This window comes from Acanthochromis polyacanthus, chromosome 7, assembly GCF_021347895.1.
Source record: "Acanthochromis polyacanthus isolate Apoly-LR-REF ecotype Palm Island chromosome 7, KAUST_Apoly_ChrSc, whole genome shotgun sequence".
Taxonomy (NCBI): Eukaryota; Metazoa; Chordata; class Actinopteri; family Pomacentridae; genus Acanthochromis; species Acanthochromis polyacanthus.
In genome coordinates, this window is record NC_067119.1 from 33,066,400 (window position 1) to 33,089,958 (window position 23,559).

Consider the following 23,559-nt stretch of genomic DNA (forward strand, 5'->3'; position numbering starts at 1 on the left):
AGGTCCCAAACCCCACTCGTGAGTAGGTATCTCTTAATTTTTAGCATTTTTAGCAAGCCCCCATGGCCTGCAGAGTGTAGGGAAACACCTGGGGATGTTTGTGGGGCACTAGCTACATGCAGAGGCCTTGTTTACCAACTCACAGCTCTCCGGTATGTCTAAAGGCTGAGAATTAACCACTTAAAGATGCAAAAAAACGCTGGTGAGGCTTTTTATAGCCCAAATTCTGAAAATTTCAGACCCCCACAACTCAGAAACTATTTGAGCTACAGGCCTACAATTTTGCATAGAAAGTAATTTTGTAACCATCTAGTGACATACAAATTTAGTACTAATTTGAAAATGGTGCAGCAACACCCCCAAGGAATATCTGGTCATTTCACCTGGAATGACCCAGGATTACTTCAGCTCTGTTACTGTTCATACCAAAGAAATTATTACATCTAATTAAATCTGGCACCAACTTAGTTTAACTGAGGACTCAGTTCAGTATCTACTGTCACTGTTCGACATTCTGACAGTTTTGACTCTGGCAGACAGAATCCAGTTTATCTGAAATGTTATTCTCGTTTTGACACAGTAATCAAGACCTGATCAGAAAACAGCTCTGTTTGAGATACATTTTATACAGGAAGGGCTCGCCCGGGATTTGAACCCAGGGAGGGAATATAATCCACCTCAAAACAGCCAGAGACTCATCAGACCAGGCAATGTTTTTCCAATCTTCTGTTGTCCAATTTTGGTGAGCTTGTCTGAATTGCAGTCTCAGTTTCCTGTTCTTAGCTGAGGAGTGGCACCTGGTGTGGTCTTCTGCTGCTGTAGCCCATCTTCTTCAAGGTAGGACATGTTGTGCGGTCAGAGATCCATCATCCTGCACCAGTCTGCTCATTCTCCTCTGACCTCGCTCTCATTTTGGTCCACACAGCTGCAGCTCACTGGATATTTTCTCTTTTTTGAACCATTACCTGTAAACCCCAGAGATGGTTGTGCATGAAAATGCCAGTAGATCAGCAGTTTCTGAAATACTCAGACCAGCATGTCTGAAATCAATGACCTTCAAAGTCCATTAAATCACTTTTCTTGCCCATTCCGATGCTTGGCTTGAACTTCAGCAGGTTGTCTTGACTCTCAACATGTCTAAATGCATTGAGTTACTGCTACTGTATGTGATTGGCTGATAAGCTACTTGTGTTAAGAATCAACTGAACAGATGTACATAATAAAGAGGTTGGTGACTGTATATTCTTTTCAAATGTGTACATATATATATATATATATATATATATATATATATATATATATATATATATATATATATATATACCTTTTTTATTATTCTCTTTTCCTTATTCCTACAGTGACACCAACAGCTGAAAACAAATTCCTTGTATGTTGTGTACCTGCTTGGCCATTAAAGCTGATTAAATATGTGGTGATGTTGGTAAATATGTAAAAAATGAAATGCCTCAGAAAGAAACAACAATTATGACAATTACAATGTCATTAATGAATAAACAATCATGCATTAATGACGAAACAGTGGGGGTGTTTGATTGTCTTTATTGCTAGGTTAAGTTCATGACAGTGTCGTAGCTTGTTTACATGTAGGAGGTTTGTCCACAGAGGATGGACGTCTGGAAGCTCCTGCGCCTTTAAATGTGTTTTGCATCCGGAGCAGATGCTTCATATCCTCAGACACTCTGAGGCCACACCGATACCAGTAGCCCCAGAGTTGTGTTGACAAGCATATTTCAGGTAAACACACCTTATTACTGCTTCTTCTTTGTACAAGCAAAGTATTACAGCTAGCTAGCGTTATTACACTCTGTTAGCTGTTAGCTGACAGAGCAGCAGTAGGCCGAGGAGACATCTGGAGGCGATCTGTGATGTCATGTAGCTTCAGCTATTGTTACAAGTAAAGACCGAAATTAAACCAGAATATGTTCTTGTTTTTTTTTGTTTTTTTTTTTGCTGTACTTTAGACTGTTATTCTTCCTCACAAGGAAAGCAGCACTTCAACGTTAGCCGTAGTCTTAAGCTAATAGATGGTCGAGTCTCGGACAAACCGAGTCCATTACAGCTGACCAGGTTTACATTGTTGTCTCTTTAGATGAACCTCAGCAGCACTAAATCCAGAATTTATCCTTCAAAATGGGTTTAAGATTTTACTGTAATTCCACTGCAAACATCATTCGGCTATAACTGGTGTGTTTTGCTTGACATGCTGCTCGCCGACTGTGTTAGCTCCAGGAAACTACTGGAAGCTGTTACACAACTCTAGGTAGCTTTGTGTGAGAGGATAGTATTTACAAAAATGTACTACCTTTCACTACGTCTTGTAGTTGGAAATGACAAATCAAGCAACAAAAGATGGTAAGATATTATGTGAGAAATGCTAACGCTGTGTTTTAACTATCCCCGTGGTTTTAATTACACTTTTACTCAAAATGCCACACCCAAAATTATTAACACCTGTTAAGATTGTTGCAGTTTTTGAGAAAATTCACCTTAAGTACCATCACAGATGCTCCCTGGTACTTTCTGCTATGTTCAAGAGTATTCTAGTGCTTTATAAACTGAGAACAGCTGGTGTCGTGGTTCTCCAGCTACTTACTGTCAATTCAAAGTCATGACTAACACCGAAGAGCTTAGTGAGCCTGATGCTGTGCTCCATCACAGATTGTGGCAGCTATAAAATGCTTATAAGATCCAATGGTCACAATGCAAAGCATCAGTAAAACATACAAGTAGTTCAACTCTGTAAAACATGTCAAAGCACTGAGAGGAAGTCAGAAGTGACCCTTAGTCTGACAAGAATTGAAGTGTGACAGAACAACAATGTTGAAAATAGTATTTTTCAGAAATAATGAAAAAAGATCTACTTAGAATGAATCATTAGTAATAATCAATTGTGTACTTGTTTGTTATTCTCAGTGAGAAGAAGCTAGCTGGTCAAATAAAACTTAAGTATGAATTGAAGCTTTGGATGACTGTAAATAATTTTCTCATCTTTGATTAAAATATGTGTTGTGTGTCATAATGAAGCACTGGATTAGTTTCTGTGCCAGAGAAGCAGTTTCATTTGAGCAGAGGTGGACAGAGTAGCCAAAAAATCGTACTCAAGTAAGAGTAACGTTACTTCAGAATAATATTGCTCAAGTAGAAGTAAAAAGTAGTCATTCAAAAAATACTCAAGTAAGAGTAAAAAAGTCTTTGGTGGAAAGACTACTCAAGTACTGAAAGTACTGAGTAACTGTTTGACTGGCTGTATGCTATGAAAAACCAAGATTTGGAAATTTGTGTTTCTTGTGCCTGAACTTGTCATTTTTTAAAGATGTTATTTAATTTTGCTATTTTTTATTTTATTATTTGGGAAAACCAGAATTTGCACATTTTTTAAAATTTTTGTCTGTCTGATCACATCATTTCTAAACATATAAATCAGACATTACAGTCAAACAATTACTCAGTACTTTCAGTACTTGAGTAGTCTTTCCACCAAATACTTTTTACTCTTGAGTAATTTTTTGAATGACTACTTTTTACTTCTATTTGAGCAATATTATTCTGAAGTAACATTACTCTTACTTGAGTACGATTTTTTGGCTACTCTGTCCACCTCTGCATTTGAGGAGAGAGAGCATAGTTGTGTAGGTAAAATCTTTCGGATTTTTACATGCATGAGACTGCCTGCCGTCTAAAGTTAAGCAGTTAATGTAAAAAAAAAAAAAAGAAAGAAAATTCACACAATTATGTGTGGGTACAGGAGAGATTTGATACAGTTTCTACATTTGTGTCAAACAGGTGTGCTGCTGCTGTCTCCTGGTTCACTATGGCCCAGAACCAAGTGATCCTGCAGTTCCGCTTCGCCACGTTTGGGGATTCGATGCTGCAGAAGATGAACCTCTTGCGACACCAGAGACGCTTCTGTGACGTCACTGTGCGTATCAACCAGCTAGAGGTTCCCGGTCACAAGGTGGTGTTTGCTGCCGGTTCCTCTTTCTTGAGGGACCAGTTCATCCTTCAGCAGGACTCCAGGGAGGTCCACATTTCCATGATCCAGGAGCCAGAAGTGGGCCGGCAGCTGCTGCTGTCCTGCTACACTGGCCAGCTGGAGTTTCCTGAGCTAGAGCTGGTGCATTACCTGACAGTGGCCAGCTTCCTTCAGATGGGCCACATTGTGGAGCAGTGCACTCAAGCCCTCAGCAAGTTCATCAAACCTCCACGACATCTGGCGGTGAATATGAGACGGGACAAGAAGGAGGAAAGTTTCTCTCCCCAGGCACAGAGAGAGCAGGAGCTGTCTCAGGTTAGGACTGTCCATCAGGAGGAGGAGGAGGAGGAGGAGGTGGTGGAGCAGGTGGAGGGTGAAAACAATATTGACAATGATGATGACGTTGTAGATGATGATGACGATGACGATGACGACGATGTGATTATACAGCCTAAGAGTCCCGTCCAGATTCATCAGAGTCAGCCAAGGCAGAGTATGGCAGAGAGCGACATCACCATAGTCAAGGTGGAGTCTGTCACTGATGTAGCAGAAAACTCAGTCACTGGTCATTTCTCCGCCAGTCCTCCTGCTGCGCTCCACTCCCCTGAGCCCCAGCACTCGCTCATTAATTCAACTGTGGACAGCCGTGGCAGTGAGGTGGCTGCTCCACCCGGCCTGACCAGATGCCCCTTCAGCCCCCCTCCTCCATCTCCTCTGGTAGAGAAGCACATTGCCTACCAGAGGAACTACGACAAGCCTCTCCAGTGGTACCACCAGTGTCCCAAGTGTGCCCGGGTCTTCCGCCAGCTGGAGAACTACGCCAACCACCTCAAGATGCACAAGCTGTTCATGTGCCTCCTGTGTGGCAAGACCTTCACACAGAAGGGCAACCTGCACCGACACATGCGGGTCCACGCCGGCATCAAGCCCTTCCAGTGTAAAATCTGCGGTAAGACCTTCACCCAAAAGTGCTCGTTGTTGGATCACCTAAACCTGCACAGTGGAGATAAACCACACCGCTGCAACTACTGTGACATGGTGTTCGCTCACAAGCCAGTTCTCCGTAAGCACCTCAAACAGATCCACGGGAAAAACAGCTTTGACAATGCAAATGAACGCAGCCTGCATGATGGGACGCTTGACTTTGATTTTGGACGAATATGAAAACTGTGACTCATTTTTTTTAGCATTTCTGTGATAAGACGACATTTACAGACATTATAAAGAGGGTGAGCGAGATGAGCAAAGACTTTGGCTGCTTTCCTAAAGTGGCAGCCTGATCCATTTAACTGGAGGACATAAACTAAGTTTTCCTGGTCTACACGTCACTGTAGCTTCATTACTGTGGACTTTTGTCTTTTTTGTACAATACAGTGTAGAAGCCTTCATATCATACTTGAAAATTCAACACTGAAACATAATGACTGAACATCCGTAGTCAGTTTTATGATAATTAACATGTCTCTGTGTCTGCCGTGTCCAATGAGAAAAATGTTGCAAAGTGTAAAATATCCATTTGTATATTGTGTATACAATCTGCTGTAGCCTTTCTTTCTTACCTGTGTTAAGATGACAACATGGACTTTAGAAGTAAGAGAAACTTGAATGAGTGTAAGTACAAAATGTTTTACAGAAGGCAAGCTATGTCATTTTGTCTTGGCGACAAATGCAATGCCAAAGTGTCTATGTGAACTATAAAGGTTCTTCTATGTAGACTTACTATCTGCGGTACTATTGAACCAAAGTGACATCATATCTGTCCTGTGTTTATAGAAGTCAGTATGTGTTATAAGATTAAAAAATACTCTTAACCAAAGTTGGATGCATAATCTTACTGTTACACACACCTTATCACCGTTCATTTTTCAACAGAAAATTCCATTGTGAGTCCAGTGTTTAGTTGTAATGCAGAAGGATAACCAGCACAAATGTTTCAGCTCAGACCTTCCTCAGCTGCAGATTTGCTTTTACAAGCTTTTTAATCAGTTTGCAGTGAGAGTATCTCAAAGTGGCATGTAAATGCATGGAGAGGTGTTTTAACAAAGGTTTCATTGTGTTCACTGTCGATATCTCCACACGTGAATAGAAGTTCTGCAGATTTGCATGCTAAAGAGATGGCTTTTCCACTCCTGTTGTGCACCTTCACGAAATCATCAGTCTGTGCATGTTGTGTATTTAGTGTCATATTGTATATTTAAATTGTAGGTGTGTGCAGTTGTTCAGGCACACAACATCAGCTTTGGAGTCAGTAATGGTGTCTCATCTTCTCAACCACTTTTCCTTATGAAAGACAAAAATTGTAGCAGAACCACATTTCACTCACTTCAGAGATGGTTTATTTACTTCTGCACTCCCATGGTTCCTCCTGAGGACTGGACCAATAAGTAGATGTCAACAGAGTTCGGTTTCTGCAGTTTAACAGTAATAGATGATGTCAACAAGCTGCACTAAGTTCACTGCTTTTTGGCATGTATAGTATACAGCATCAGAGGCAAATACTGTACCATTTATTTTATAATTTAACTACTTTGCTGATTTAGCTGAATAATACAAAATGTAACCACATACATTCTGATGTATTATCATAACAATGAGGGGAAAAAAATGTATTGATTCCCAAGAGGAAACTAACAAGCTAATGTCGTACCATACCAAGTAGTTTGTGTTGTATCTACTCTGAGATGTACGTTGCTTAGAATAAAAGCATCTGCTAAATTAAATTTTAGAGTTGTAGAAGTAGTTAAATCACCTTTACCAGCTCCACCATTAAAGTGATGAACATAATACATCCATATTTACAATCCAATGATCTGCATTATTCAAATATGTGCCGTTCTGCATAATAAGCACATTCACTTTTGGTATTTTAAATACACTTTGATGCTAATACATTTGTACTTTTACTTAATCCTACATTTAAAGGCATTAGAGGAGATTTAATTTCCTACGACTTTGAACGTGCATGCGCACATACAACCTCTCCCTCACCCCCCTCTAACCTCGCCCCTCTTAACATTTACGAAGAAACGCCCCCCTCCAGAAACTTGCGTAGCACTCGTGAAGTTGTCTTTTACGGCTGGGTCCCCCTGGATCTTTATCTGCCATTATGTAAAAAAAGATTAGCAAAACAAGTCGCCAGCTAACTACGAAGCTATACCAAAGCAACACATACAGAAAACACGTAAGTCTAAGGCGCACGTAATCTACGTGATGAGGCCTGAGCCGGAAGATTTTTGATTGACAGGAAAGGGAGCAAACCAAACGCCTCGGTCCGAGCGCATTGATTGGCTGATGTTTTTTCAGGTCCTGCCATGTCCACAGTTATTTTTTATTATTATTCTTTTAGAGACCATACATACAAGTCCACTAAAGGTCAGTATATTCATTTTATGTGAATCAGACAAATTAAACAACAAAAAAACATCCTCCATAATGCCTTTAAATGCTTGGATTCCACTAGTAACAGTATTTCTACACTATGGTATTGCCATGGGCTGCACAGTGGATCGGTGGTTACTGGTTAGCACTGTTGCCTTTCAGCTAGAAGGTCCACAGTTTGCGTCCTGGCCTGGGCCTGGGATCTTTCTGCATGGAGTTTGCATGTTCTCCCTGTGCATTGTGGGTTTTCTCCCCTTTCCTCCCACAGTCCAAAAACTTGATGTTAATTTGTAACCCTAAATTGTCCGTAATTGTGAATGTGATTGTTTGTGTTTGTGTAGCCCTGTGATAGACTGGTGACCTGTCCAGTGTGTCTCTTGCCTTCCCCCTAAATCAGCGAGGATAGACTCCAGCCCCCCTGAGGCCCTAATGAGGATAAAGTGGTGTATAGAGAATGGATGGATGATGTTGCCAATTTCACTTAAATGCAAGATAGTAGTACTTCTTCCACCTCTGCTATTTATGTACTTAAACATTTGTCATGGTCACTCTTCACATTTAACCAACTTTATTAAAGGATTCAAATAGTATTTTCATGTCAGTTTTTATAACGGGTTAAAATTCCTCAGCAGAAAAACCTTGCTGACTGCACCGTGTTACTTGGTTCCATAGGTGGTACCCATTGGCATCTGCATTATAAAAACAGACAAACAGATTAAGTGTGGGACAATGACTGATGTAAATATAATGTTTTATTCAATACTAACTGAAGAACCCAAGATGAGAAGGTGAAGAAGAAATCACTTACTGATTCTGTGTCCTCAACCAGATATGATGTTTTCTGTTTACTGTAAAGATCTCTTTTCTTCATGCATGTTAACATAAACCAGTCTGCAACGGCGGGCAGCTGAGGGCAAATATATAAAACACTCAAATTACCTGTATTGTTCCTTTTCTGAATACAAGATTCAATATTTCTACTCACCAAACTGAGGAAGGACAAAGCTGCACCCAGGTTCACGATGGTTGGTACAATTGCAAATTTTCCTCCCTGCAAGTACCACACACACTATTATCAATGCAAAGAAAACAGTTTTTTGAAATCATTAAAAATCTTAAGATTTAAACAGGCCTCACAGTTCCAAATACAATGACGTTGAAGCGGATCCCGAATGCTTTGATTAGCATCCTGGTTTCCTCTCCATCTGGTTTCTTGTAGTATTTTGCAAACCTAAAGGCAATGGTTTGATCTGTTTTATTTTCAGCTTCATACATTTATTAATAAGCTGAAAATAGTTTTACCTGAAGTTGTATCCAGGAGCCACATTATTGACTGGATGTTTGTTGTCCAGCCTGCGGAAGCTGTACTTGGGGAAACATTTCTTCGCCCACCAGTCCAGGTCACAGCTCCAGTCAATGAGAATACCAAGGATGCCCCCCTTTTAAAGTTACAGGAATGTAAAAACTAAATTCAGTATCTAACTGTGCAAGACAGTAATAATTGTGTTTACCTTCACAGCCATGTCTTGAAAGTCCTCTCCAGCCTCTGCAACAATGTGTTTGAGCCGGAATATGGGGCAGTCAGGGTCTGATGTACGATTGAATTCACACATCTTCAGGTATGAGGAGTTAATGTGAGGCAGTATGTTTCTCCTGGAGGAAAGAAGTTGTGTGTTTGATACCTGTGGTGGAATGTAACTAAGTACATTTACTGAAGCACTACACTTGGATACTGTATACATTTTAGGTACTTGTACTTGAGGCTTTTCTTCTCATGACACCGTCTACTTTAATACATGCTCGAGTGAAATATTCTAAATATGTAGCGGGCGGTGGGAATTGATGGGACTCAGAAACACCCACACAATTTAACCATTGTTCCTTGTATCATTTCTGATGGATAAGTCCCGATAAGTCCACATCGGTGGGTTTGCAGTAGAAGTCAGCTGATGCAGTGTTCACTTGTTGTCATCGTTACAGTGACGCTGTGCCACTATCTCACAATGATACGGAAATCCTTAACAAATCTGTGGATCCAGACTATTAGCTGCATTACTGCCAAAATCTAATCACTTGGTCCTTGTGTCATTTCTGACCTTGAAAATTTCATCCAAATCCATTATTCTGTTTTTGAGTAATGTTGCACACAGACAGACAAACGTATGACAACTGTCACATAATTCTCTTGCGTTCCTTGGCAGAGTAACAATAATCTAATAAATAATCGTCTAAGATACAAAGGAGTGATTTTCTTGTTTTCAACAGTACATTAACCTGATAATACTTAGATGACTTTAAATGTAGGACTTCTACTGGCAGCAGAGCATTTTTATTGTGCTATTGGTTCTTTTACTTAAGTAAAGAATCTGAATACTTCCTCCACCACTGTTTGATATAGTGTCCCACAATGAAACTGAATATTTGCATATATTGTACTGATAGAAGTCTGCACCTCCACATGTTCAGATAAAGAACACTGACCTGTGAACGTTGAACTTTGGGTATGTTATGCTGTTTTTGATCAACACAGTGAAGTTCTCTGCTGCAGACATTAGTGCACGTCTGTGGGGCAGAAAACAACATGGTGAACTATGTGGTGATTACTTAAAGAGCTGTAACTTTGCAAATACTCCTACTCAGGCAGCTTAGTGTCTACTTCATGAGGGCACCAGGAGAGCACTTCACAGGTCTTAACAGTGGTGGAATAGTTCTCACACAGTCCTGTCTGTATACCTGAGAGGAACATTAATGTCATGTGATATTGTGCAGTGTGGTGTCGAATCATTTAGTGCTGAGGTATTACCAGACATCAGTGAGGAGGACTTACCATTGCCCCGAGGATCACTGTGTCCCTCAATACAGTCACAGTCATCCACACAAGTAGTTGATGGGTTTGGAAGCTGGAGGAAGAATCATCAGTGATAAAGTGTACAATCATATCACATCAAGTTCTTCATTGGAACATGACAGAGCTAAGCTGTTCACCCGGGTTCCACACTCCCCACATCCAAGTCTTATGGGGCATCTGTGGAATGTCCCACCCTGCAACCCATAGGACCCACAGGATTCACTGCCACCATCCTCACATTCCCAGAGGTCCTGAGTCCATGCCCCACTGGGTCAGAGGAGTTTTAGCAGCATAAAGGAGACCAAGACAGTTTTAAGCAGGTGGTCATAATGTTATGCCTGATCGGTATAAGGTATAGCTCATCAGACTGTTCTTTTTTAAAAAAAAGATTGTTCCATCCATTTTCCCCTCAGAATATTAAGAGTCTAAATAAAGTGCAGATGAATTGTAAAACTTTGCCCATGGCCAAAGTGTTCTGTCTAGTGCTGAATTCACTAACTCATTTGCCATTCCCATCAAGAATTTTTCATAATTCATGAATTGTCTGCATCGTTTATTAATAAAAAAAAATCGCACATTCATCTTCAGCTCTGTTTCACATTGCTAGAATTTGAATATACTTGAGTCTTGAACTGTTTGGTGTACCAAACATTTAAACTGGAAATATCACCTTAACTTCAAGGAAACTGTAAGGACCAGTTTTCTACATTTTCTCACATTTAATGAATTAAACAATTAACAGATTCATTTTTAAAGTGATGAATGAATCAACTAACGACCAAAGTAAACATCAGGTAAGATATAAAATGATGTAATTCAAGTTGAATCCATAATTCAGCTCTAATATTCCAATGAAATACTGTGAATCAACAAACCAGTATTATAGCTATGTTATAGGATATAATGTCAGCAACTCACCTCAGGACAACGTGACTGAGTCTGTTCAGGGGTGACAACCATGTTTGTTAGCACAAAAAATGAATGATCACCCTGTCAGACAGAAGCACAGGAAAATAGACAATAGTAAAAGTGGCATTGTGTAGAACCGTCACGTCATACTAAGATAAAAAAGAAGAAGAAACGTATGTTTAAACACCTGAGGAGGGATTACATATTCTGCCACATCCCATAGATGAGGGCCAATGTCAGATGTGTTAGTGAAGGCAAATCCTTTCACCTTGGTGGTGACAGTGCTGATGACAGAGTCTGTGTCCTGGTAGGCTTTCTGCACCACACACACATACCTACAGCAGGTTTAGAGTTTAACAGGAGAATCAAATCAAAACACATTTCATGACTAATTCAGCTTTACATCAGCTTTGAACTGAATCTATACTCAATGCTGTGTCTCAATGCATTTTCTAGTGAATCTTTTTCATGACTTACCCCACCACATACAGTACCACCAGCAGCTGGGTGAACCTGAAGACACATCCTACACGAATGTTTGGAATAACCAGTGTTTTGGGTGTTTCATAATCGAACACGTAGTGCAAACAGCCCTGGCAGCTGCCTGCAGTCTTGCACATCTCTGCACCACACTCCAGTGATGGACTCAGCAGTAATAGTGAGTGGACATATCTGCCCTTATTCAAATCCTTGCATTCAAATCATATTCACAGTGGAAACATCCCACTTTAAATGGGAAGGCATACAGCATGGACTGAACTTCTTTTTATGTTTAGCTGTAACTGCTACTAAAATGAAAGCCACAACAGTGTGTTCTCCAGTCACACATTAGGATCCCACAGCACAAGTAGAACACTGAAATTCCACCTTACACTTCTACAGTCTTTATGTAGCACCAGACCTACTATATATAATATAAATATACAACTTTTATACCTTTGCTGTCTTGGGCAAAGTGGATAGTCAAACTGAATAAAAGCACAAATACATTTAAATACATGATTTCTGTATCATTTAGTTTTTACTTTATTATTAGCACTACGAACAATTAAGGACAGATTATGAATCGGCACCATGGAGCAAATCCGTGGCTATACAGTGTATGTCTTGAAAAGGTATGAAATTTAAAAGCAAGGACTCCAGGAAGAGTAGCCACAGTTAAACAGTCTGGTGTCTAATGGTGATCTAAATTCAACCTGAAAATAACAATCATTTATCAGCATTGTTGAAGCGCCTGATGCTGGCCACGGCAATGTTTGAAACACTGAGACTTAAGCATTGCACTACTGCTTCCATATTACAGCCTTCATGAATATGGGTTGCTACCATTCAGTCAGTTATATTGTAAGGTGTGTTTCAAGTTTGTGCTTCATGTGCCCCCTTTTAACTTAGAGCACCTGCCCCTCCAAAGGTCTCTGCACGGCTCTGGTTAAAGATATCAGAATATCATTGAGTTTGCCTGAAATTAGATCAGTGCTCTATGATATACAACATGCTCACTTCCAGATAGCTGTGAAGACAACAACTTTCATTTTTTTCAATTGGGTTTTTGAGGTACATACTGAATATTAAATACATCTAACAATATAGTACCTATAGAGAATTCTTACTAAAACACATTTAAATTACCAGTGCACCATGCTTCCCTCTATATAGTAGTTACTTTTCCTCACTGCAGGCGGCTCTTAATATCCGGGCATTTATGGTGGCCTTGGTTCCTCATTTTCATGTGACAACTGGAACTGTGTCTCCTCTATTCTTTTACTGCGCTCCTCTTTTCATTATAGATCCCCCGAGTCATCAAAGGTCAATGCTGAAAGAGAGCACAAAGGAAAAACACGGCAGAATCTGGTGCAAAATTTCTCTTATCCTATTGTAGATTGTCCGAAATTAGCTTGTCCGGTGAATTAGCTGTTTGGAAGTAGTGGGGTAGGGAAGTTGTAAAGAACAAAACAGTCTTACACAAGCATGGCTGGTGTGCCTGTTACACAGCAAAAGGTACCAATACTGCCCTTGTAAGTGTTAGTGGTGCAACTGAATCTTATTTTGCTGACAAGTATTTTGCTGCTGGAGTACAGTCACATCTTCCTAAAGTAGTCAAGTAAGCTTTACATATATAGCGCATTTTATAAAACAACCATGATTGACCAAAGTGATTTACAGTTCAAAATAGAAAACAAGACTTAATCTGTGAGGAAATGTATAGAACAAGATAAACAAAAGCATACAGTGGGTACGGAAAGTATTCAGACCCCTTGAAATTTTTCACTCTGTCATTGCAGCCATTTGCCAAAATAAAAAAAGTTAATTTTATTTCTCATTAATGTACACTCAGCATCTGATCTTGACAGAAAAAAAACCAGAAATGTAGACATTTTTTGCAAATGTATTAAAAAAGAAAAACTGAAATATCACATGGTCACAAGTATTCAGACCCTGTGCTCAGTGTTGTCATAACCCGGCTCCAAGGCCATGACAAACGGACCAGAGGAGTGCTTTCTCCAAAATAATCAAGTAATTTATTATAAGGTAAAGTAAAATAAACAGAGGATAAATGCAAGCATGAGGTGTGTCTCGTCTGTACTATCAGTGTGTATGTCGCTGTGTGGAAATGATGTGGTGCAAGGTGTTGTAAAGTGCACTAACAAAAGAAGCTAACATAAATGGTGTGTGGCGTCGGCAGCTGGAACCAGGAGCAGAAAGAGCCCAGCAGATCATAGGAAGCAAGTAGCAGACGTGGAGCAGCAGGCCCTGGTGCTCCACATCTCTATCAATACTCCTGGCCAATCCCAGCACCTTAAAGAGAACAGCTGTCATTAGTTCACCTAACAGGCGGACACACATGGGGGTCGTCACAGTATTGAGTAGACGCACTCTTTTCAGCTAGTACAGCAACAAGTTTTTCACACCTGGATTTGGGGATCCTCTGCCATTCTTCCTTGCAGATCCTCTGCAGTTCTGTCAGGTTGGATGGTGACCGTTGGTGGACAGCCATTTTGAGGTCTCTCCAGAGCTGCTCCATTGGGTTTAGGTCAGGGCTCTGGCTGGGCCAGTCAAGAACGGTCACAGAGTTGTTCTGAAGCCACTCCTTTGTTATTTTAGCTGTGTGCTTAGGGTCATTGTCCTGTTGAACGGTGAACCTTCGGCCCAGTCTGAGGTCCTGAGCACTCTGGAAGAGGTTTTCCTCCAGGATATCTCTGTACTTGGCCACATTCATCCTCCCTTCAATTGCAACCAGTCGTCCTGTCCCTGCAGCTGAAAAACACCCCCAATGCTTATGACCATGTGATATTTCAGTTTTTCTTTTTTAATAAATTTGCAAAAATTTCTACATTTCATTTTTTTTCTGTCAAGATGGGGTGCTGAGTGTACATTAATGAGAAATAAAATGAACTTTTTTTATTTTGGCAAATGGCTGCAATTACACAGAGTGAAAAATTTCAAGGGGTCTGAATACTTTCCGTACCCACTGTATATCAAGGTGTCAATGCTCAACTACAATTAAAAGCCAAGAGTGTACATATATGTCTTCAGTAGGCACTAGAAGGTATCAAAAGAACGAGTAGCTCTAATTTGAACAGGTGAGCGGTTCCTCAGACTGGGTGCAGCCGCAGAAAAGGCTCGGTCACCTCTGTTTCTGACTCTGGATCTGGGAACTTTAATATCAGCAGGCCTCTTCTATGTACATTTCACCAGACTGTGGTGGCCAGTGCTTTATTCTTTGAGGTTGTATGGTGGGGGGAGAGAGCTCACTCCAGGAACGGAAACCTGAGGGGAAAAAAAAGAAAAAAAAACAGCAAAAACAAGACAAAACCTTTACAAAAATGAGATGCAAATTGACAAAAACGAGACATAAAACGACAAAAAATGAGACAAACGACATGAAACAAAACAAAAAAGAGACAAAAAATGAGCAAATGACAAAAATGAGACAAAAGAATTACTCAAAGGACACAAATGAGACCAAAAATGACAAAATGACACAAATGATTCACAAAACAACCAATTACCCAAAACACAAAACGACAAAAATAAGACAAAACACAAGCAAGACACAAAGGAAACACTAAATGACAAAAATGAGACAAAAAAAAACGTCAAAAACATGAGACAAACAACAAGTCAGACAAAAAAAGGACAAAAAAGGAACAAGACAAAATATTACAAAAATTAGAAACAAAACGACTAAAACGAGAAACAAAATGACAAAAACAAGAAACAAAACAACAAAAACATAGGACAAATGACAAAATTCAGACAAAAAAAAGACAAAATATTGCCAAAATGAGACACAAAATGACAAAAAGCAAGAAACAAAATGAAAAAACAAGACACAAAACAAAAAAAACAAGACAAAATATTACAAAATGAGACAAAAAACACAAGTGAGACCAAAAGGAAACACCAAATGACAAAAACATGGGACGAACAACAAAATTCAGACAAAAAAGACAAAAAACAACACAAAATATTGCAAAAATGACAACTGAATAATTTTGTATTTTACTTGATGAGCAAAACAACTTGTTATGGTCTACAAATTATTTTAAATTTAGATTTTTACAAATTTACAATTAGCAGGTAATATCTTCCCTGTAATTTTTAAACTTTACTATGTCGCCCGGATTGGACCCTCTAGAGGGCCGGTTTTGGCCCATGGTCTGCATGTTTGACACCCCTGCTTTACACAATCTGGAGGTGTTTCGGCAGAGCACCTTCAGCCACAGATTCATCCCCCCTCAGTGCAGGTCTGAGCACAGCAGAAAGTGATTCCTACCAGCTGAAATCAGGCTTTTCAATTCACATTCATTCACATTAATATTTTAAAGTACAAGTTTTTTCTATGTACACTACTGGTCAAAAGTTTTGAGACACGTTCTCATTTATTTGAATAAGAAACTGTCTCAAAACGTTTGACCAGTAGTGCATATGATCATACTGATGACTATTAGTGTTGGTGTTCCGTCGGGTTGGTGGGTTGTCTGTGTGTTAACATGCTACTGTAACAAAGTAATTTCCTGTAAAGGACCAATAAAGTATTCTATTCTATTTCTATTCTACTTGAGTAAATGTACTTCGTTACTTCCACCAGTTTCTATAGTAGAGCACTAGAGTCCTCCTTCCCGCAGGGGGCAGCATTACTGTAACAGACAGCCTGACTAAACACCAGCAGAGCACCTCCTCCTCAGTCTGCTAGCAAACAACTGAGAAGTGAGATGGAGGAGCATTTCAGACACAAGTGGCAATACGAAAACTCGCTATAATTTAGTTTTTTAACGTTTTCTTTTGGTATTTGTTTAGTTTAGCGACAATTATATGTCTCGCAGTAGTGTAGCTCGATGAGCTCGCCTCGCTGTATAAGCAGTGACTCTGCCCACAGACTAGTAAACACAGTTAGCCTGGGAGCTAAGCTGGCAGCTGTGCAGCTAGTTTCTTCTAACTAGTTAGCATCGATGAGGAAAGACAACCTCGCCTTCATTGTAAACAAGACTGAGCAGCTGGTCTTGAGTTAACTGGCGGCTGGTCAAGGAAAGAATACAACAGAATGACAGGTGAGTAACACCACCAGATGTTAACTAGTAGTTCACTAACTCATCGGTATGCATGAGCTGACGTCCTTTTTAACAGCAGTTTTCAGTAGCACCAGTTTCAAATTGTGGTGAAGTAATTTAGTACTGCGTGATGATAACACTGTGGTTTCCTCAGATGATGCTGTCCTGCTGAATGTACCTGTCATTCGGCAGCTGTACCACTGGGACTGTGGCTTAGCCTGCTCCAGAATGGTGCTCAAGTAAGTGAAAGTTGAACTACATTCTGAAATCATAGTTAAATGTTCACTTTGTACACAATGTAAGAGTCTGCTTAACCATCCTGTTGTCCTCATTTCCGGGGACCAAAAAATAGTGTTTCCTTGTCTGAAAAGAAATCCAAAAGTTCAGCAAAAAATTTCTGAAAATTTGCAAAACTTTCAGGAAGAAAATAGTAATTCCTTACAAGCTCATCTTTAAAGTTTAATTTAAAAAATCCCCCAAATTTGGCAAGAAAATTCTTGTAAATATTTTCAAAAAATTGGTAAAAATCTTCCCAAAAAAACCCTAAAAATATCTATTGATTACATATATATCAGTAAAACTTCTAATATTTTCTTTAAGAACATTCAGATAAAAAAAATTTGTGAATGTTCTTAAGAAGCATTTTTAACATTTATTTTTTTCAGAAATTTCACTATGAAAATATTTTTTTTCCCAGATTTTCAAACTTTAAAACGTGTAAATTTTGACCCGCAGGACAACAGAAGGGTTAATGTCTACAGTCATCACTATACAAATTACACTACTTCTGCTAACACGTAACTCTCTTTTTAATAGTCCAGCATGGGTGCACTACAGTTAGCGGGGAATTAACAGTCTCAAACTGTCTAATCTCGTAGGTTCCTCCATCCAGTCAGTGATGAAGAGTTTGCGCGAGCATGCTGGGACCTAAAGCTGACAGAAAGCGTGTGGACTATTGACCTGGCCTACCTCATGTGCCATCTTGGAGTGAAACACTGCTTTTTCACACAGACTCTGGGTGTAGATAAGGGCTTTAAAAATCAGGTAGCTTGTACAGTCTATCATTATTGCTCTAAATAGATATGATTAGTATCAGCTCTGTATGTAAACGTGTCTTTGTTGTCTTTTGTCGTGTTTTGCAGTCCTTTTATAAGAAGCATTTTGATACAGAGGAAGACAGGGTGAACGAGCTCTTCCTTAAAGCAGAGACCAAAGGTGTGGTGGTGAAGAAATGGTGAGTTTTCTGTTAATCATTATCCACTCGCCAATGTTTGCCCCATGCAAATTGAATCTACCACCTGAAATGTGTGTATGGGTTTCTTGTCATAGTTCTGTGACAGTTCAGGAAATCCAGTCTCATCTGGAGCAGGGCCATGTTGCCATCGTGCTCGTCAACGCTGTGGTCCTGACGTGTGAACTGTGCTCTTCACCTGTCAAATACTGCTGCTTTCTGCCTGTGGGACAGAAGTGTTTCTGCAGGAAGCCAGAGTACCAGGGTCACTTTGTGGTTGTTTGCGGCTTCAACAGGACCACTGGCTGTATCTTTTACAACAACCCTGCATATTCTGACCGTGAGTAATCTCATATGTCCAAAGCACAAGCAGAATGTGGCTAAATGATATTTAAATTAAAATATAGTTACAGAACTAGTGGTTGACAGCAGAAAACTGCCATTCTAAAAACAGTCTATGCTAATACACTGCTATTAGCGCAGACTGCATAGCATAATGCTAATTCCCAGAGATAGTTGATTCCCAGAGTTAGATGTCGTGATACTTTTGGTACTTTTCAACGTTAAAAGGGATTTTTGTTTTATTTAAGTGGGATGAAACAATGTAGAGTAATTGACTGGCCACCAGGTTTTATAAAATTAAGTCATGAGAAAAAAATATTAAACATTTACAGGTTCTAGTTTCTCACATGTAAGATTTGGTAGTTTTCTGTCTTTTATATGTTTTTAAATTATTATATCAACAAATTTGGCATTTGGCTCCTTATGCATTTGCATAAATGTAATAAATATGAAGACATCACTTTTGAGCTTTGACAACTTGGAATAGAAATTTTATCTGTTTCTCAGACATTTTATAGGATCAAAAACTCACTAGTTTGTAAAATCATCAAATGAATGCTTAACTGAAAGAATAAAAGAGAGAGCGCAGTACTCTGCTAAGGCTGCTCAGTCATTGTATCATTTCTGACAGATGAAATCGTTAATGAAAAATGACCTTGCGGTGAGCACTGGTGTGTGTTATGCATGTGTACGTTATGTATGGATAACAAATAGTGTGACCTAAATATGTAGTGGGGGTCGGGAAATGATAGGACTCAGAAACACCCCCACAATTTAGTCAATTCTGGTGGTGTATTGAGTTTGTTCAGTGCATCTCGATCGAATTGGCTCCTAGGGCTTTGCATTTTAATGTAAGGATCTGTGATCCACTCAGCTTTTAATGTGCAAAGGAGTCATTCCATCTCATTTCAACAAATCTGAGGAAATTTTGTTGCATGACCTCCTCTGATCATCTCCAAACTTTTTTTTTAACTATCCCAACATAAGAATAGATTACTTGCAAAGTTTTAACATCATATGATTGCTATTTGCTAAGTTATAAAATATTTAAATCCCTATTTTTCCACTCGGAAATTGATATTTTAGGTAGAAAGGCTTGATTTAGGAAGATAATACTGGGAACTGACTGATGATATAGACTTACAAGTGATCTGAAGGGTTCAAACACCTTAACAATAGAGCAGGAAAAAAAATTTGGAATGAATATACCCATTTCTCTGTGGTACAGGGCAATTTATAAATTTGGCGAAAATGGCATTTTTCAAGAATTTAGGCATTTTTTTCACAAATTTTAATAAGTAACAAGGTTCATATGTTATAAAAATCTCAAAGTACCTTAAAAGTTCTCTCTAACCTAAAAATATCCAAGAGCTAGCTAGTCTCCTTAGACCTCAAAACGATGCCTATTTATGAAACAGACTGAAAAACACCATACATATATTGGCACAGAAACCAATGTGGGACATGGAGTAGAAACATGAAACTTTGTCTGTATAACAATAAACATCCGAATAATTGATATCTGAAGTATCAACATTGTTTCTTGAATCCTTCATGGCCAATTTAACCAAGAAATGCACTATGTTTTATAGGCGTTTTTTTAGGAATTCTAACTAATATATTGCAGTTAAAATGAGTTATATTGCCTTAGGTCCCATGTAAAACATGTAATTTGTCCCCAACTTATCACACCACTATTTCTGTCCTTTGAACTGCTTGAATTTCTCTGAAATCAGGCCATCATCTGCACCAGATATGTGGTACTGTCCACCACGGCGTGTTGAAGGAGCAGTGATTGGACAGAGGATGTGGGCTGTAGGCACCCACACTACGTCATCCTTTCTAGGCCATGTGAACTTCTTGCTGGGACCTTTTGGGTGCATGAATTTCACTTGCAAATCTTCAAATTCAGCTGATAAGTCAAATACGATACCGAGGCTGTCCTGAGAATGCAGTCTGGGAGTGATGCCATTTCTTCTTATTCAGTTACTGTATGAAAGAAAAAACAATGTCTATATAATAATTAACTTCAGATATGCCCTTTGTAACTTATACTACGATGCTTCAGATTCATCTTTCATCTTTAGTTGGTCATGTAAATGGTTCCTAAAAACAAAAACGAGGATCAAAATATATAGTAAATTGATTCAGCAGTTGCTCATCTTTGGCACAAGAAACAAATATGAAAGTAAGTTCACACATACTTCACACATACTAGTTCCTCCAAAAAAAATTTGAACCGCGTACCATGTATCCCACATGCACTTTTTAATGCCTAAAGTTAGGCTATTTTGGGTCTACACCTGAGTTCAACAGCCTATAAATCAATAAATAAGCTTTATTTTAATGTTTTAAAACTTTTACCTTATGCAACTTTCATTAGTAAAGAAGAAAATTCATTCTTTCAATGTCTTTTCACAAGAATAAGTCCTAAAATAGAGGCATGAAAAACCCAAAATAAAGTCGCCCATGAAATAATAAGGATATTTTGGGAAATTCCACAGTCCAGTATTTTTTTATTTTCATTCATTTCTATACTTTTCTCACCAGAAGGGTAAAAGTTTTGGAAGGGGAAAAAATTCTGACCATGTAAAAGGAGTATAAATTGCTTTTTTTAGTAGTTTAAAACCCTACAATCATAGGCGAGGATTAAGTTTGGACTGACTATGGGTATTAGATTAGATCATTACTGCTTATACTGTATGTTTATAACCATAATACTTTGCATTTGTTCATAAAATTACCCAAATAAAGCCCAAAAAAAATTTTGGGAGGATCTGAGAAAGTGGTGCAACAAGCATTTGTTGAATTGACATGGAATGACTCAAAGACTGATTTGAACTAAATGCTATCCGTATGCTAACATAGCCCTGGTGACAGTAATATGATCAGTTTAGCAGGTATCATTGTTGTCATGAATACATAGTTTAGTGTGTTTGTACTCCAACATCATTGAGCAGATTGCCACTGAGCAAAAAGTGCAACTGAGAACGGTGAAAATATAATTGGTTTTGCAAGTATTGTGTGATAAACCAAAGTAGTGGGCAAATGCATTGGTCACCAAGGTGGTAATTTGCTAAAAATTTCACCCTGAGAAAAGCATTTGAACAAACAAATGGCAGTTCATGTTTGTTAATGGAGACACCCCAAAGTTCTTAACCATAGAGCTAAAAACTGGGAGAAAGACAATTCAGACTCTGGCAGTACTGTAGCAGTAATAACTAATGTCTGACTGCTAGTAACAAGTGGATGTGTTCACAGATGTGTGCTTGTTGTTTAGGGGTTTGCTGCACCAGCACCAGTAACTTTGAGGAGGCCCGACGGAGCTATGGGACAGATGAAGATATCCTGTTCATTTTCAAGGAAAGCTGATGGACAGAGAGGATGGATTTGGATTCATCATTATAGTAATATCATTATGCTGCAGGTCCCCAATCTACCACGTCACAATCTAGTGGTGCATCCTTTTGTCTGCTGTCACAGAGTCCCTGTTTTTTTTTATTCTGGAGCTAAAACAACACACACACACACACACACATACATATATATATATATGTATATATATATACATATATATATATATATATATATATATACATATATGTGTGTATGTGTGTGTGTGTGTGTACACCAATACTGCGCAATCTTTGAGGGATTCACAGTGAGAACATTCTATAATCTACAAAGGATTTTCATTATTTCCTTTTCTTGAAAAGAGCAAATTGTTCAAATGAATTTTATTATGTGTTGAATTTAAATGACTGCAGTTGCTCATGGACTGAAATGTCAGACTGTGGGCAGAAGAATTCAGACTTGTGCAACAGTGGATGAAATGTGGGAAACATGACCTAAAATAGGAATTACCAGGAAGTAGTGTGCACACAATTCAGGGCTGAAGATGGCTACATGTAGTGTATTCAATTTATTTGTTTGGCTCAGTGTTGTGCGATGCTGCTCCTCTGTAGACCCCAGCCTCACCTCTACTTGCCTTTTACAAATCCACTTAGCTCACCTCTCAGTCACTTTTTAGTCACGATTCTATCAACAAGGAATCCAGGAAGTAAAGTATTTTAAGAGTCTCAGGTAATTAATGACATCAAATGACGACACTAGTGCAATGCAATACTTCGTAGTCTGTCTATGGAATTCAATCTGCCGACAGAAGAACATCAACATGGACACGATGAAACAAATTCATCAGATTCATTCACTTCACAGGAAATACAGCTTAACATTTTGTGTTGTGTTGCCATGGAAACTTAGATGGATGCATTGCTGGATGAGTCATGCTGTGATGATATCAGTTAAGACAAGGTAATTTCCTCACTGTCACTTAGTTTTATTTTGAAATTTGATGGTATATATGTTTTTGCACTACAATTTTCATACCAGATATAATTGTGTTATTTAAATTAAGATGCTTTTCTAGATCTATAAGAAGTCATTTCCCTCTGGTTGTGCTTTTTGGTGAGATCAAATGGCAAGTTTTAAAATGCAACCTTTATTTTTTATTAAACATAGAACTGCATTTATTATATGTTGTGATTAAAAGATTTGAACATATACCGTGCTTTTTCCTTTTGTTTCGCCATCTCTCTTCTAAACGTATTTCTGGTCATTGTGGTCAAATAGCTCAATCTTTGTTTCATGTGACCACAGACATTTCCTCCAGAAGGCCTTTTATCTGTCAATGTGATCGGCAGCAAACTTTAGTTGCTATAAGGTGCCATTTCATGAAGAAGAGCTTCTCTCTTGCACAGCAGCCTCTCGGCCCACGACAACGTAAAACACATTTGACTGTGGACATTGTCACTAATTCATTGCAGACCTGAATGTGATTCTTAAACCATCCTGACCAATTGTCTCTCAGCAGCAGGTGATTGTTTTCTTCCTGACCGTGGCAGTGACACACTTGTGCATGTACTTTATACTTAAAAACAGCTGTTTGTACTGATGATTTTGGGATCTGTAGGTGCTTTGAAATGGCTCCAAGTGACTTTCCTGACTGGTTCAAGTCAATAATTTCCCTTTTCTGTTCATGGCTGAGCTCCTCAGACTTTGATGAGTATATCAAATGGGTTCTATCTAAACCAGCTAAGAGGAGTCATCAGCTGGTCAAATTTGAGTAACACAGCTTTCTACGTCACCAAAAGTGACAGCACAAGTTGCCGTATGTATTTTTTTTTAACTGTGCTGCAATAAATCTTTGAAAGAGCAGACATGGATAATTTCTCTCTCTCTCTCTGCAGCTGTCTGTTAACACTGCATGTGTACTAACATATTAATTCTAAATGAATGAATCATA

The 23,559-nt window shown here is 38.9% G+C and overlaps 3 protein-coding genes across 3 annotated transcripts; 2 read left to right on the top strand and 1 right to left on the bottom strand.

Moving 5' to 3' along the window:
* Positions 1-1,599: 1,599 nt before the first annotated feature.
* zbtb26 (zinc finger and BTB domain containing 26) lies at positions 1,600-6,714 on the top strand. The gene is made up of 2 exons (XM_022214467.2): positions 1,600-1,755; positions 3,805-6,714. Exon 2 carries the CDS (start codon positions 3,833-3,835, stop codon positions 5,156-5,158), a length of 1,326 nt encoding a protein of 441 aa, XP_022070159.2. The 5' UTR covers positions 1,600-1,755; positions 3,805-3,832; the 3' UTR covers positions 5,159-6,714.
* A 1,064-nt stretch (positions 6,715-7,778) lies between these two features.
* Positions 7,779-12,488, bottom strand: p2rx4b (purinergic receptor P2X, ligand-gated ion channel, 4b). Its single transcript, XM_022214468.2, has 12 exons — positions 11,607-12,488; positions 11,317-11,464; positions 11,139-11,210; positions 10,200-10,272; positions 10,009-10,105; positions 9,854-9,934; positions 8,884-9,025; positions 8,675-8,811; positions 8,510-8,603; positions 8,358-8,423; positions 8,181-8,279; positions 7,779-8,061 (listed from the first exon to the last, which is right to left on the bottom strand). The coding sequence occupies exons 1-12, from the start codon at positions 11,747-11,749 to the stop codon at positions 8,029-8,031; spliced, it is 1,185 nt and encodes a 394-aa protein (XP_022070160.1). The 5' UTR covers positions 11,750-12,488; the 3' UTR covers positions 7,779-8,028.
* Positions 12,489-16,295: 3,807 nt separating this feature from the next.
* On the top strand, positions 16,296-22,817 carry gucd1 (guanylyl cyclase domain containing 1). Its single transcript, XM_022214472.2, has 6 exons — positions 16,296-16,681; positions 16,836-16,920; positions 17,560-17,725; positions 17,824-17,915; positions 18,011-18,252; positions 21,535-22,817. The coding sequence occupies exons 1-6, from the start codon at positions 16,675-16,677 to the stop codon at positions 21,624-21,626; spliced, it is 684 nt and encodes a 227-aa protein (XP_022070164.1). The 5' UTR covers positions 16,296-16,674; the 3' UTR covers positions 21,627-22,817.
* Positions 22,818-23,559: the final 742 nt, after the last annotated feature.

What these genes read in the sequence shown, in the direction of transcription:
- zbtb26 (XM_022214467.2), top strand. Translation starts at nt 3,833, where the DNA reads ATGGCCCAGAACCAAGTGATCCTGCAGTTCCGCTTCGCCACGTTTGGG.
- p2rx4b (XM_022214468.2), bottom strand. Translation starts at nt 11,749, where the DNA reads ATGTGCAAGACTGCAGGCAGCTGCCAGGGCTGTTTGCACTACGTGTTC. An exon ending in TTCAAGACATGGCTGTGAAG is followed by an intron (nt 8,812 to 8,883) that starts GTAAACACAATT and finishes TAACTTTAAAAG; the next exon opens with GGGGGCATCCTTGGTATTCT. An exon ending in GCTCCTGGATACAACTTCAG is followed by an intron (nt 8,604 to 8,674) that starts GTAAAACTATTT and finishes CATTGCCTTTAG; the next exon opens with GTTTGCAAAATACTACAAGA.
- gucd1 (XM_022214472.2), top strand. An exon ending in ATAAGGGCTTTAAAAATCAG is followed by an intron (nt 17,726 to 17,823) that starts GTAGCTTGTACA and finishes CGTGTTTTGCAG; the next exon opens with TCCTTTTATAAGAAGCATTT. An exon ending in CAACCCTGCATATTCTGACC is followed by an intron (nt 18,253 to 21,534) that starts GTGAGTAATCTC and finishes CTTGTTGTTTAG; the next exon opens with GGGTTTGCTGCACCAGCACC.